This window comes from Chelonoidis abingdonii, chromosome 6 (genome assembly GCF_003597395.2).
Source record: "Chelonoidis abingdonii isolate Lonesome George chromosome 6, CheloAbing_2.0, whole genome shotgun sequence".
In the NCBI taxonomy this organism is placed as follows: domain Eukaryota; kingdom Metazoa; phylum Chordata; order Testudines; family Testudinidae; genus Chelonoidis; species Chelonoidis abingdonii.
This window is the reverse complement of record NC_133774.1, coordinates 115,144,273-115,159,781: the sequence shown is the minus strand read 5'-3', so window position 1 is coordinate 115,159,781 and position 15,509 is coordinate 115,144,273. Positions and strand designations below refer to the sequence as shown.

Below are 15,509 nucleotides of genomic sequence, written 5' to 3'. Positions count from 1 at the left end.
TTCTTTAAATCTGCTTCCTTATGAGCACTCAGATTTATTGATGAAAAGTGCAATGTAAGAACTACATGGTATTATGTGAATGCACCACAATTCAGTCGTTAATCACATGATCTTTTTTCCACAGGACCTTTGCCTCATTTAGTACTCAGTGATAGAATGAGGGGTGTGGAGTGACTATGGCCATTGTTTCTACAACTCAGTCATTCGCTGTAGAAGGTGGAAGATGTGTAGAGAATGAGGCGGAAAAGGCACATAAGCATTTAATTTTCAGCCAAGACAGAGTAGGTTTTGTGATATATTAAACTATGATTAGGTTACTTGCTGTTACTGCAAAACACAATGTGATATGATTTTAGGAGGGAGATGGCCTCCCTCTAATATTATGTGACAGCCTTGCAATTGCACACATAGCTGGTGCTGTCAGGGCAAAGAAGTTTAATTTGCAAATCACTCCTTGCATTACACACTTATTCAAACACAGGTGTATAAAAATTATATATGCACAACTTTTTTTTTAAATATCTGAAAAATGTAAGCCACTGAGATGACTGAGCAGACACATTATGCCAGTAGTGGTCATACCAGTGCCAAATACAGATGTAATATAACCTCCTTACTACTCCTATTTGATATTCATCTGTTCATGCACCCAAGGATAGCATCAGACCTTTTGGCTATAACCTCACACTGGGAGCTCATGTTGAGCTATTATCCCACAGGACCCTCCCAAGTCTTTTTCCAGAGACAGCTTCCCAGGATAGAGTACCCCATCCTGTAAGTATGGCCTACATTATTTGTTCCTAAATATATGATTTTACACATGGCCATAACAGAATGCATATTGGTTGTTTGTGCCTAAGCTGACCAAATGATCCAGATAGGTCACTGATCCAGAATAATCTTCTTCATTATTTACCATTCCCACAATCTTCGGGTCATCTGCAAACTTTATCAGTAATGATTTTCTGTTTTATTCCAGGTCACTGGTAAAAATAACTAGCAGAGGACTAGCACTAGAAGCACAACTATTTCTTGATGATTCCCCATTTACATTTTGAAACCTATCCGTTAGCCCATTTTTAATTCATGTAATGTGGGCCATGTTGATCTTGTATCATTCTAGCTTCTTAACACAAATGTTGTACAGTACCAAGCCAGATGCTCTTCAGAAGTCTAAGTACAAGCAGTCCTCAACTTTACAACATTCAACTTACGACAAACAGCACTTACAACGTTTCTGAATTGACACGCTGATTCAACAACAACAATTGGTTTTGACTTTATGACACTCGGTCCCACAATGGAGTGGGTTGCAGTTCCCAGTTATGATGTTTCAACTTACGATGCAATTTTCAGGGAACCAATGACTGTGTCGCAAGTCCAAGGACTGCCTGTATATTACATCAACATGTCTATTTTTATCACCCAAACTTAATCTCTCAAAGAGTTAGCTTGACAAGATTTATCTTCCATAAATTCATGTTGACTAGCATTAATTATATTACCTTCTTTTAATTCTTAATTAATCTAGACCTATATCAGTCTTTCCATTATTTTGCCTAGGACTGATCTCGGGCTAACCGACATATACCTACCCAGGTGGCCCTGTTTACCTTTTTCAAATATTGGCACAACATTAGCTTTCTTCCAATTGTTTGTAACTTCCCACTGGTAACAATATTTTATTTTGTTTGAGAGAGTGAGACCAAACCCCAACAAATGGGAAAAACAACAACAAAAATTCTTGTTTGACTACTAAATTTGAAGAGCCTATGGAGAAATCATCAGAGATCACTTTCCTCAGCCTGGGAACATCTAATTGCAGCTCCCTCTTTCCTCCAATAGAGAGAGCTTTCCCTCCTTATTCTGAACTGTAGTAATATGTACTATATAAAGTTCCACAGATCTGTTCTAAAACAAGGACCTTATTTTTTCTTCAGTTTTAGTGCTTAAACTATCATGGTAGTAAGAGAGGTAGAGTTGTGGTAGATTGGGTTACCTTTATAAGGTCGTAGAATGTTTATAAGGGCGTACCTTTTGTTCCCTGAAGTTCTGCGAGCAACTGAAACCTCATATTTGTTAGGTGCTTCTTTTATTTTTAAATGTAGACTATTCTAGTCCCACCCAACAGCTCCTCATCTAGAAATACGCAAGGTTCAAGAGTCCAGCAAATGGAGAGACAGAGTGCACATCAGGTGTTTCTATGCTGACATTGTCTGCATCTCCCTATTCTCAAAACAGAGGTCTTACAACAAAATGAATAATTAACTGACTCACAACACAGAATGATAGCAAATAAAATGAAATCTCAGTGATGACACATTTCTGAGGACATTGGTGCTGAATGACAAACACAGAGACCTGATGCTTCAAGAACCTTGTTATAACTTAGAAAAATAAAGTGGTCCCACAGTATTTCATTATATGCTCATGACCTAGTTAGCAGGCCTTTCTAAACCTAGATCAGTGGTTTTCAAACTTTTTTTCTGGTAATCCATTTGAAGAACATTGTTGATGCCCGTGACCCAGTGGAGCTGTGGAACAGGGGGCTCTGGGCTGGGCTGCAGGGATCCGGGCTACAGGGTGGGGGTCTAATGAGGGGGTGAGGATGTGGGAGGGGGCCCAGGGATGGGGCCAGGGACGAGGGGTCTGAGGTGCAGGAGGGGGCTTCGAGTATGAGGGGGCTCAGGGCTGGGACAGGGGTTGGGATGCAGGAAGGGGGCAGGACTCTGGGCTGGGGGTGCAGGCTCCAGGGTGGGGCTGGAGATGAGGTGTTTGGAGTACAGGAAGGGGCTCTCTGGTTTGATGGGGGAGCTCAGGGCTGGGGCAGGAGATTGGGGCACAATCTTACTTCGGGCAGCTCCTGGTCAGCAGTGCACAGGAGTGCTAAGGCAGGCTCCTCAGAAGCAGCCAGCAGCAGATCCAGCTAAGCAGCTCTTACCCACAGGTACCGCTCCCCCTCCTCCAAGCTCGATGCTCGGGGCAGGGGCAGCACACAGAGCCCTTTGGCCCCCCACCTAGGAGCCAGACCTGCTGTTGGCCACTTCTGGGGCACAGCGTGGTGTCAGAACAGGCAGGGACTAGCCTGCCTTAGCCGGGAAGTACCGCCAGCAGGACTTTTAATGGCCCAGTAGGCAGTGCTGACCAGAGCTGCTGCAAGCCAGTGCCTTACATTCCGTGACCCACTACTGGGTTGTGACCCCACAGTTTGAAAACCACTCATCTAGATTACATTTGATGCTACTGTAACAGAATTTTTACATCTCCAAGAACAGAGTTGAGGGTGTGGATGGAATTTATACTAAACACCATCAGATTAATTACCCATGTGTTATACGAAATTAGTACTTAAATCTCAGAGTCTGAATTCCATACCAAATACAAACCATGTTTATGTTCTAAATAAGTATTTGCAATTTTGACTACAAAGAAGGGAGAAACAGTTAATACTCAGCAAGTGTATTGCTTTGAAGCTCTTAGACCATTATTACGAGGTTCAGGATTTATATCAAAGTTCCTTTGAAGCAAAGTATTTCAGGGAATCTTTTGCATTCTGGGAGAGCTGTCGCACCATCCCAGAATGGGCTTCTATATCAGATTTACAAGAATCAAAATAATTATTTTAATCTCTATTTTAGTAGAGAGTTGTCACAGTACTGCACCTCTAATCTCTCTTGGTCTCTCTAAGCAAACTCCTCTAGATCTCAAGCCTCAGGAGCCATCACCACTCAATGTGGATTCACACAGCTTTCCCACATTCAGACCAGGCTTTGAGTTGCAGTCTCCTATGTATCAACCACAATATATCTTAGCAGGTCTAACTTGCGTGATTTAATCACACTGTTAAACAACGGAATACCATTTATATAAATATTTTTGGATGCTTTCTACACTTCCAAATATATGGATTTCAATTACAACATAGAATACAAAGTGTACAGTGCTCTCATTTTATAATATTATAAATATTTTCACTGTAAAAATAAAAATAGTATTTTTCAATTCACTTAACACAAATACTGTAATGCAATCTCTTGATCATGAAAGCTGAACTTACAAATGTAGAGTTATGTACAAAAAGTAACTGCATTCAAAAATATAAAACTTTAGAGCCTACAAGTCCACTCAGTCCTACTTCCTGTTCAGCCAATCACTCAGACAAACAAGTTTGTTTACATTTTCAGGAGATAATCCTGCCCACTTCTTATTTATGTCACCCGAAAGGGAGAACAAGCGTTCTCATGGCACCACTGTAGGCAGCATTGAAAGATATTTACATGCCAGATGCGCTAAAGATTCATGTGTCCCTTCATGCTTCAACCACCATTCCAGAGGACATGCATCCATGCTAATAATGGGTTCTGCTCGATAATGATCCAAAGCAGTGCAGACCAACGCATGTTCATTTTCATTATCTGAGTCAGATGTCACCAGCCAAAGATTGATTTTCTTTTTTTGGGGTGGTTCGGGTTCTACAGTTTCTGCATTGGAGTGTTGCTCTTTTAAGACTTCTGAAAGCATGCAAGCTTTTGCCCAGTTGGCCTGTGCCTAAGGCCGGCCCTGCTCTTATAAGACTTCTGAAAGCATGCTCCACACTCCGTAACTCTCAGATTTTGGAAGGCATTTCAGATTCTTAAATCTTGGGTTGAGTGCTGTAGCTATCTTTAGAAATATCACACTGGTACCTTCTTTGCATTTTGTCGTATCTGCAGTGAAAGTGTTTTTAAAATGAACAGCATGCTAGAGCATCATCCTAGACTGCTACCACATGAAATATATGGCAGAATATGGGTAAAACAGAGCAGGAGACATACAATTCCTTCCCCCCACCCCCAAGAAGTAAAGTCACACATTTAATTAACGCATTATTATTATTTTTTTTAACAAGCGTCATCAGCATGGAAGCACGCCCTCTGGAATGGCGGCCAAAGCACAAAGGGGCATACGAACAGTTAGCACATCTGGTAAATACCTTGCAATGCAGTCTACAAAAGTACCATGTGAATGTCTGTTCTCACTTTCAGGTGACATTGTAAATAAGATGCAGGCAGCATTATTTCCCATAAATGTAAACAAACTTGTTTCTCTTGGAGATTAGCTGCATAAGAAGTAGGACTGAGTGGACTGTAAGCTCTAAAGTTTTACATTGTTTTGTTTTTGAGGGCAGTTATGTAACAAAAAATATATAATTATACACACATATATATACACACCTACACACACACATATATACACATACATTTGTAAGTTGTGATTTCACGATAAAGAGATTGCACTACGGTACTTGTATGAGGTGAACTGAAAAATACTATATCATTTTTACTGTGAAAATATTTATAATAAAAATAATAAAGTAAGCACTGTACACTTGGTATTCTGTGTTGTAATTGAAATCAATATATTTGAAAATGTAGAAAAACAATATTTCATGAATTTCAATTGGTATTCATTGTTTAACAGTTCAATCATGATTGATTTTTTTTTTAAATGGCCATTATTTTTTTTTTTGAGTTAATCACGTGAGTTAATTGCAATTATTGGACAGCCCTAAATAAAACACAATACAACTCATCTAGTTTACTAGGTGTTCAACCATCTTCCACACGGGGACCCTAATAGGACCCGCTCCTTATAGAATCTTCTGTAGAGTCTCTCTATCACCTTGTTTGCCTATCGGAGCTCAGTGACATTCTCTGGAGAGCCTCTGGTGACTCACCCTGCCCTCTGCAGAGATCAAGATACTTAGGTGATTATAGTCCTTTTGCTCATTAGCTTCTCAGCCTGAGAAAACAGCTAAGTCACTTCAACCTAGAGCGTGAATGGTTGCCACAGTCTTCCAAGAGCATGCCTGGGCGTTCTTATGTGGAAAGCCATTGTGTCACCATCCTGTACAAACAATACTGAATTCAAGCATTACAGCTGTATAATGAACATTCTTCTATTTCCAATATAATTTAAATCAATATAGTCACACAGGATATTCTAATAAAACACCATAATTACACAGTAACTTTACCTCACTGACCTTGTCACAAATTTTTCATGAAAAGGTTACATTTCAGTATTCATAACATTATATCAGTTGTACGTCTATCACAAGGCTCTTGATAGGTTAAAGGCAACTTTCTCTGGTGAGTCCTATTCAGAATAATTATGAAAAGTTTTAAGCTAAACAATGCATAAACTATAATTGTTTATAAAGATTTTGTGAGTTATCTTGGGACAACACATGAAGATACAAAATGTGTTTCTCCTTCTGAGACTCTCATGGGGGAAAATGTGTCATATTACAGAGGGGTGCTGGAGCATCTAGCTAAGTTAAGGCTGTATCTAGTTGTTCAATTTAACATAACTCGAAAACCAGCCTATTAAAAACACAGAAGAGTATTTTAAGAATCAAAACATGAAAACCTGTTATTTCTGAAGGAGGTAGAGTATACCTAAGAATAAATATATACTGATGCTACTACTACGACTACTACTGAGATTTTATGACATTTTTTTACCAAATTCCATTAACTTCTCTCAGATAACATACATATCTTTAAACTGGCAATATTTAGAAAGAGTATGTATGTGAAATCATGCTTTTCATACTCAAATATGCTAAAACAATAAGAATTTCTGTTATTCAGTGCAACTTTCAGTATAACACAAAACCAATTCAGCCATTGGGGTGGGGGAGGCAACTTGCATTGCAGGGTTCTGCTTCCAACAAGTACTCCTGAATTAATTCTGCACTACTGCACAGATGCAGAATTGATGCGCTATGCAGAATTCCTCCCCTTCCCCCCAAATACGTTCTGCCAGAAAGGTGTTGCAGTTATGTCTTTTGCCAGCTGGGGCTCCTGTGTCACTAGAACAGACAGCAGGCGCTACTAAGCCAGCCCCAGCTGCTGATAGGGAAGAGAAGAGGCTGCCTGCCTCACAATGCCCTGCCCAGGGGGGCCTGGTCAGGAAGCACGGAATATGGGGAAAGGACAGCGTGGGGCACATGGGGCTTCTTGGGAGGGGGGTCACTGACTGAGGCAGGGGCTGAATGGGAGTGGGGATTCAGGAACACATGGGGAGGAGGTGGTGGCTGACCGGGGGCACAGAGTCACATGGGGGTAGGGTAGAGAATGCAGGGCCATATGGCATCAGGGGGTTGCAGGGCCACATGGGGAGATTGTGGAGGATGTGTGGGGGCACAGGGACACATGGGAACAAGGAGGTGCAGGGACAAATTGGGAGTGTGACTGAGTGGGGATGCCAGGTCACATGGAGATGGGGGGGAAGAGGGGTGGCTGAATGTGGGCACAGGGAGACGAGTGGAGGGGGTGGCTGAGTGGGGGTACAAGGCCACATAGGGCAGAAGGAGAGGGGTGCAGGGCCGCCTGGGGATGGGGGAGTAGGAGTGGCTGAGTGGTGGTTCAAGGACACATACGGACAGGGAATATGTTCCTGACTGAATGACAGAGGCTAAGGGTCAGTCAGGGTCTGCCTGGTGGAGGCTCCCTAATAATCCTTCTTCCATACTTCTCCCACCCACACCCAACAACTTTCCAAGTTCACACCTAGGCTCCTTCCCACAATTAATTGCCCCTCCATTACCCCTGATTCCCCCAAGTCTTTTCACTGCTTCTGAGGGGTGCAGGAAATACATTTTTGTACTCTAATTTAAATGAATTATTACTCAAGAGTTCTGTATTAATATGTCTAGTAAGAAATCTACCTGGCAAAAAACATTTATTGAATCTTTTTTGTTGTCTGTATTGGAACAGACATAGGTGCTGACAGGTATTTTGAAATAAATTACCAAAATAATTGAAACTGGTGTGATTATATTGTGTTATTTTGACAAAATATGCAGTATTTTAAAATACTGTATGCAGAATTTTTAATTTTTGGCACAGAATTCCCCCATTAAAGGGTCATTAAAGGGCTGACAGTCTGAAAGAGCTGCACCAGCAGATTTTACAGATCCATTCTGCATCTGCCTTTAGCTGCTATTCTCCATTCTTTCTGCCTTGTAGTAGCTACAAAATATGCCGCGGCAGAGCATGCTGACTGCGTATTTTCACTTCAACAAACCTCAGGTGGCTCATCAGAAGCAGAGCTCTGCAAGGCAGATTTCACTCTACCCTCCCTATATCAAGCATATCTAGTGTCGATGGGGTCAGAGGAATGCCCAATATCTCCTTCACGGTTTATTGTAACCTCTTCTCTCTCCCCTGTTGGTGTCTTGAGAATGGGGTAAGTAAGGGCTGATATCAGAGGGGTAGCCGTGTTAGTCTGGATCTGTAAAAGCAGCAGAGAATCCTGTGGCACCTTATAGACTAACAGACGTTTTGGAGCGTGAGCTTTCATGGGTGAATACCCACGAAAGCTCATGCTCCAAAACGTCTGTTAGTCTATAAGGTGCCACAGGATTCTCTGCTGCTTTTAAGGGCTGATGTTAGTGCTGGGAGCAGACAGAGAAGAGGGAGCCAGAAGTGGTGAGCCCACCAGTGTTGGAAGCCCATATATCTACCACTCTGGGCCATAAATCCTGAATGGGCTAAGAGAGACACAGGACAATTTCTTGCCCCATTCAGTCAAGCAATCTTCCTGATTCTGTATGTCCCTCATCATGCTTCCATACTGTGCATCCTAAGATTGAGGAGAAGGGGTTCCCTTCTGTGAGTATTTATCTGTATGTCCCTCATCATGCTTCCATGTGTCATAGAACAGTATCTCCACAGCAGCAGCTCCTCTGTTTATGAAGATGAGGATTGTCATCACACAAGAGGACAAGCTGAGAAAAAAAATGTAGGTCACGGTCCTCCCCAAACCCAGCTAGGATGTTCTCTCTCACCTTTTCCTTCCCTCTCCCCTGCCACGTCAATTTCTGGAATTCAACCTGAGGGATCGTCTCTTACTCCATGTTCCTGTCAGACACTGGCTGGGGTGAATCTTTTTTTCTCTCTAGGTTCTTACATCAAACCCATCAGTATGTGGATGCCTTGATTTGCTCTTGGTCTCTAGGTTCAATCAGGGCAAGACTATAGGAAGTTCCACGTCTGTCTGAGACTCTCAACTGTGGAAATTCGTCCTAGAGGAATACCTTTTATCTAGATCGAAACTGATCCTTTGGTGGTGTTCTGTGGGGTTTTTTTTATGCAGCACATTGTACTCTTAGCTGATTTCGCTTTAGTATTTTTTGTATTTGTCTCTTTTGCATGGTACTCAGATGCCTTGTGATAAGGATATTATAAATGTATTACACAAAAAGATATATATTATATATATATGGAGGGTTGGCACCCTGTACAATTTCCCCCACATTCCCAACAGTCACCTTGATATAGGAAATACTGAAAAACTCAACGTGTGAGAGCATTCCGACGCCATCTGCTGGAGCCCACTTAATTTGAGAGTGGGAATCTATGAAGGAAAGTGTAGATACTAGACTAGAATTACAGGGAAATGAAAATCATTGACATTCTTTAATATTTTCCATGACAAATTCACCATAATTCCAGTGCAAAACTAGGATTCCTTACCACACAAAGTGCAATTTGATATAAATAACCAGGTATTTCCATTAGCTTACTGCTAGATTTACAACTTAGTTACAGAAGCTCATTTTATGACTAATATAATATTATTTCATTTCCCACTTTTATTAATTTTAAATCTGCAGCCTAGCACACTCATTTCTGTTATAACAGGCTCTCACAGTATAACATGTTTGGTACACAAAGTATACCTTAATAAAGATTAGTAGAAATAAAGAAGTCCTTAAAATAGAATCAAACAAATTACAACTGTCTACAGACTCATTTGACAGCAGATCCTAGTTCATGAAGTTGCCTTAAGATAATGTTGTTTATGTTTTAAGCATTAAAACAAAATGAAAAGTTAGTATGTTGCAAAAATTGGGCATCAAGTTACAGCTATAGCAGCTAACACAGGTGAGGAATTTGTGATAGCAAGATTTTTAGTGCTCAATCCACTATATACAATGTGAACCAACTGAAAATAGCAATTTTTCCCTGATCTCTGTCATAGTAATCAAGTTATCATATTAAAAATGGTATCTGTAACAACAGTTAGTAAAAAAAAAAAAAAAAAAAGAAAAATCAGAAAGAGTTATTTTTAAGGGCCTGCTCCTGCTCCCTTTGAAGTCAATAGCATAATTTCCATTGATTTTAAACTGATGGAAGGTCAGGCACTTTGCTCAGTCCAACAATCTGAATGTTCAAAATGTAAAAAACGTTTCACTATGTACACATGAGAAAAGAGTCTGTAAAATCATTACTCTAAAAAACAATTAATATTTCTGAGAGCACTGCTAGTGATGATCACCTTGCTAAAGAGTTTGACAATACAAGTATGGTAGCACCATGTAAAACAGCTTGCACAATTTAGAACCTGTTTAAATAACATGCTGCTATTTTACTTGTGCCAGGGGGCATGTGGTGTCTCTACGCTACCGTACATGTAGATATAGCCTCAGATGCTTTTTGCATCAAGTGAAAAGCCTCCCAGAAAACTACACTCACTACAGGCTACCCTGAAAACTCTGCACATTAATCATGTTTTGTCAAATTTTATCAACTGATGGACCTGCTCTGTGCATACCATATACTGGATGTGAAACTCTTAATATCAGAAATGTAAGATGTATATTACTGTTCCCATTCACAAAATAAAATATAATACAGCTACAAAGTCTATTTTAAGAACACTCCACTATCACCTTCTATCTCGTTTTTAGTATACCTCTACCTCGATATAACGCTGTCCTTGGGAGCCAAAAAATCTTACCGCGTTCTAGGTGAAACCGTGTTATATTGAACTTGCTTTGATCTACCGAAGTGTGCAGCCCCACCACCCCAGAGCACTGCTTTACTGCGCTATATCCAAATTCGTGTTATATCAGGTGGCGTTATATCAAGGTAGTGGTGTATAATAAAATCAACTTACCAGATTTGTGCTTCTTGTGTTTTTCTTTCTTTTTTATGATAAAAAACTTATTCTGGATCTCAGGTTTGTAAGTTTTGAATGGGTGAGGATGAATCTCACGCTTTCTTTGCTGGTCATCATGCTTTCTCTGCAGATGTGCATTCAAAATGTCTTTCAGTTTCTTTTTTTTCTTTTTCTTCTTTTTCGCCCGCATCTTAGTAAGTTTTAGTTTCTTATTATTCCATAGTGAATTCTCCAAAATCATTTCTCTAGTAACTTTGTGGCATTTCATGTCTGGATTCTTGCTATGACTCCCATTCACATGTACTTGGCAGGTTTTAAGGGTATTTGTTTTTAATGGGCTGAGCTCAGTTTTTATTACGGAAGCTTCGTGATCTCTCTCTCCATTTTCTACAACCCTGATTTCTCCTGGGCTGAGAGGTTCCCCAAAGCCAACAATTTCTCCTGGACTAATTGGCTTCTCCTGGTTCTCTTTACAGCAGCCAGGGTTTTTTTTGTCACAGGCTTTATGCATTTTAATTTCACAGTTGGGTTTCATTTCTTTTTCTGTGGTGATACTGAAGCTATCCAAGTGAATTTTTGCTGGACAACAAAGAAGAGAATCCATACTTTTCCCTGCTTCTATCTTACAGTGAGGTAGCCGCTCTTCTCTACCACCAAATCTGACTTCCCCGTTGCTTCTGCTGACATACTCACATTTCACTTTCTCTAATTTAATCCGTGGTACCTTTTTTACTTTGATGGGCAGAGCTGGAAATGCAGGGGCTTGAAAAGGCTTCTGTTTGTAAATCCGTACATCAGCACCGCAGAACTGTGGAAAATGAACATAGGCATTCTCCAAGAAATCATAACCAAGGATCACTTCCCTGCACTCATGGATAGGCTGCCCAAGCACAGCATCTTGAACATCTTTTTGTGTTTCATATACAAAGTCACAGAGGCCTTTCAGCAGCCATACTTTTTGGTAGAAAGGGAGCTCATGAAATGGTTTTCCCGCCAAAGGATTAACTTCCCCAAGGACTTTAAAAAACTGAGGGCACAGCCCAAGCTTTTCTGCACAGCCATCAGGGTTGTCAGTTTGCCCTACAACAGTGTACCACTGTTGCACTTTCTGCCTAAGTGCTGCTTCCCACGTCCTGTAAGGAAGAGTTGGTCTTCGATGCAAGGTAGATCTGCGATGAGGGGGACTTAACAAAGAAGTCATTATTTTGGATAAAAAAGCATTACACTGAGGCATTAGAAGACAACGTTCCAACTCATAGAAGACTATTTCAGGCAAGTTTAGAATTTGTTGTGCTAAACAAAGGAAATGACCAATAGCTGGAATTTCCCACATGGTCTCCATCCTTGTAGGTGCTGCTTCAGCTAAAAGTGACTTTTCCCATTCTTCTATTTCTTTCTGACTAGCTTCTTCTGCCTCTTTTCGTTCTTGCTCTCGTAGCCTATTGAAATAAAAGAAATTTCACAAAAATTCAGATGTGATTTACCTTAAAAAAAACAAAACAGTGGAGAAAAGTCAGAAATACAGAATGAAAAACAAATATATTTTGTTTAAAGCAACAAAGAACATAGCACATAAAATCAGAATTCAGTTTGTCTTTAATATGGATTACATAACGCAGAATGGGAAAGTGTAGGTGATTATACCTTATCTATACTTCAATCAACTGTCAATTGGAAAAAGAGGTGAGGGATGAGAAAAATCTTGGCAGATACCATCAGGTATTCCCCCAACAACACTTCTACAGCTCTTTTATCAGCAGACACTGTCTTCTCATCAAGTATCCAATTAAAATCCTATTGAACTGCATAACTCCTGGAGATTTTATCCTCACACTGCTGTACTGTGACTTCTAACAGCTATCTTGTCTCTTGTTTTCATTTAACATCTTTCTGATTTATACATAAATACACACGCTTAACAAAAGGTATTCTAATGTATATATCGTTTTTCCATGTGTGTTTTATTAACCAATGTGCAATATGGATTTAAAAGAGCAAATAAAAGGTGAGGATGCATAAAGAATGAGATGGAAAAACAAACAGAAAAAATAATATTGCATTTATAAATGGTATGCCCTCAGCTGGAATAATGTATTCAGTTCTGGTGCCACATCAAAAAGGATACAGCAGAAATAGTGTGTATTCAGAGGCCAGTGATATAAATAGAGACCTACCCAGAAAAATTTCAGTAGAGAGGTTGAAAAGACTAAAGCTACTTTAGACAACACACTAATAAGAGGGAATTTGAGAGATGTATACAAAAATAATAACTAGTATAGAGAAGACAGGGCACTTCTATTTACCTTTTTCATAATGCAAGTACACAGGTACATTCAATTAAATGCAAAGGCAACAAAATTAAAACTGATTGAAGCAAATGTTTTCACTGCACACAAAATTGGCCTATGGAACTAATTGCCACAAGATAGGATAGAGGCCAAAAGGTAGCAGATTTTAAAGAAGAAATGGACATATGTATGGACAGTAAATAAAGATTTTATTTTAAAATTTGAATGGGGGTATAAATCTTCTTGTTTGAGGGCAGACACTAGACTAACTCATAGGTTTAGGAAGAATTTTTCCCCACGGAAAAGTTATTCCAGAACTGCGTACTACAGAGTTTCTTACACTTTCCCTTTGAAGCATCTGATACTGACCATTGTTAGAAACAAGGATACTGAGCTAGCCCAATCTCTGGTCTGACCCAATATTGCAGTTCCTATTATCTTATTTTCAAACTGCTTGCCCCAATTCTCCCTCTCAACACACAACTGAATTAATATAAAATATAAATTCAAAGAATTAACTCTTCCCAATTAAGCAAAAAGACCCAACCAAACACTGACTCCATTTGATGACAGGAAACTATTAAGTACTAGCCTCTGAAGTATACATATAAATCTGCCACTTAATATATTTTTGTCTATGTATTGCATTAATAGCCTAGTTTAGATTGCATCTTTGTTGCAAAGAGGGAGAAATATACCACAGACTGGCACTCTTCACAGAGTAAGTATGCTTTATGTATTTATGAATCTGCAAGAACCCACAGACAAGTATGTGATATCAAAATGTAATTCCAATGAAATCTGACAAATCATGAGGAAAGTTCAAATGGTTTGTAACTGATCCCCAAGATGAAGTTTCCTAATACTATATTGTTGGATATTTGTTATTTATGTATCTATTAAATGCAAAAAGATATATTAACGCAACACTAAAGAATTTAAATTAAAAAATTTCAGTAAAATCAAAAGTTGATGTTCCCACATCAGGGTTAATTCAGCCACATCACACATGTGAGGCCAAAGCTTGCTTGACTTGGTTGATTAAGCCCATTGAAGTAAACAGGACTACATGTAAGAGTAAAGTGAGTTGTACCTGTCCTGCATTATATTTCAGGGTTAGCAATTACAGGCAGTCCTCAACTTTATGACATTTGACTTACTACGAACAGCACTTGCAACGTTTCTGAATTGACCCCCAATTCAACTTACAACAACTGGTTTCAACTTTACAACACTCGGTCCCCGCAACAGAGCGTACTGTGGTTCTGAGTTACAACGTTTTGACTTAGGACACGATTTTCATGAACCAATTGTGTCCTAAATCCGAGGACTGCCTCTGTCAAGATGTAAAAATATATGCCATTAACAAACACACATGTACAAAGGTGTCTGAATTAATTGGGAATCTTCACGTCTACATTTTCTAACTTTTGTCCACTGAAATGTTATACTTCAATATTGTACTAACATAGGGTTTCTCGGTTAATTTCCTGAGGGTGGGGTAGTAGAATAGAAAAAAGAAAGTAAAAAAAGTTAAATGCTCAATACCCACTCAATTGCCATGCACTCCTAAACCTCTCATCCACCTGCAAGAACCCTGCCGTTCCTTCGCAACTGTATAAGGCGGCTTTTAAATGCCTTATTTCCTCCCAAGCAGCTAAATACTCTAACATACGGTAGTGTGTTTATTTGAATATGTGAACTCTACACTGAAATAGATGTACAGGTAAGTTCTGTATATCAGAGCCATGGGCTTGAAAAAAGGTGGGACCAAAAGGGTTTCTGCACCTTGGATATGGGAGTGTCAGGGTTGCCACTGGGAAGGGAATGGTCAGGTTTAGCAGATGGTGAAGGGGGCCTGTCACTAGGAATAGCTGTTAATAACCAAAACCAATCCTTAATTTATTAAAGATGTTGAAACAACAGCCAAAGATCGCATGCAGCCACACCCATGCAGAATATAAGTAGTAAATTTGGCTACATAAATATTTTCCCTATATAAGTAGGAAAAAGCACATTTAAGTTTTTTTTATTTTACTGTTCTGATTATTTATTCAATACAACTTTGAAAATATTTTTTAAAGTAGTTAAAGTAATTAGTAAAACATTCATGCAATTAGTACTGCATTGGTGAAATGTATAGGCATCAATATTCCCTCAATTATTTTTATTATTTTTTGTACTGAGGGAACTACAAACTCCACTGAACATTACATTTTTGTCCTCTAGCTGCTTTCCTAAAAGAAAGGCAAGTGAAGGGTGGGCGGG

At 39.6% G+C, this 15,509-nt stretch overlaps 1 protein-coding gene across 4 annotated transcripts in view; it reads right to left on the bottom strand.

Annotated features, from left to right (window-relative positions):
- BRD10 (bromodomain containing 10) overlaps positions 1–15,509 on the bottom strand; it is an 82,452-nt gene that overhangs the window by 47,682 nt on the left and 19,261 nt on the right. For 3 of the 4 annotated variants that reach the window (XM_075067366.1, XM_075067367.1, XM_075067368.1), the window contains one exon: positions 10,951–12,392. In XM_075067366.1, the coding sequence (XP_074923467.1) occupies positions 10,951–12,392 (1,442 nt within the window). Of the gene's footprint in view, positions 1–10,950; positions 12,393–14,450; positions 14,555–15,509 lie in introns of those variants that run through there. The other variant, XM_075067370.1, reaches the window with a different exon arrangement.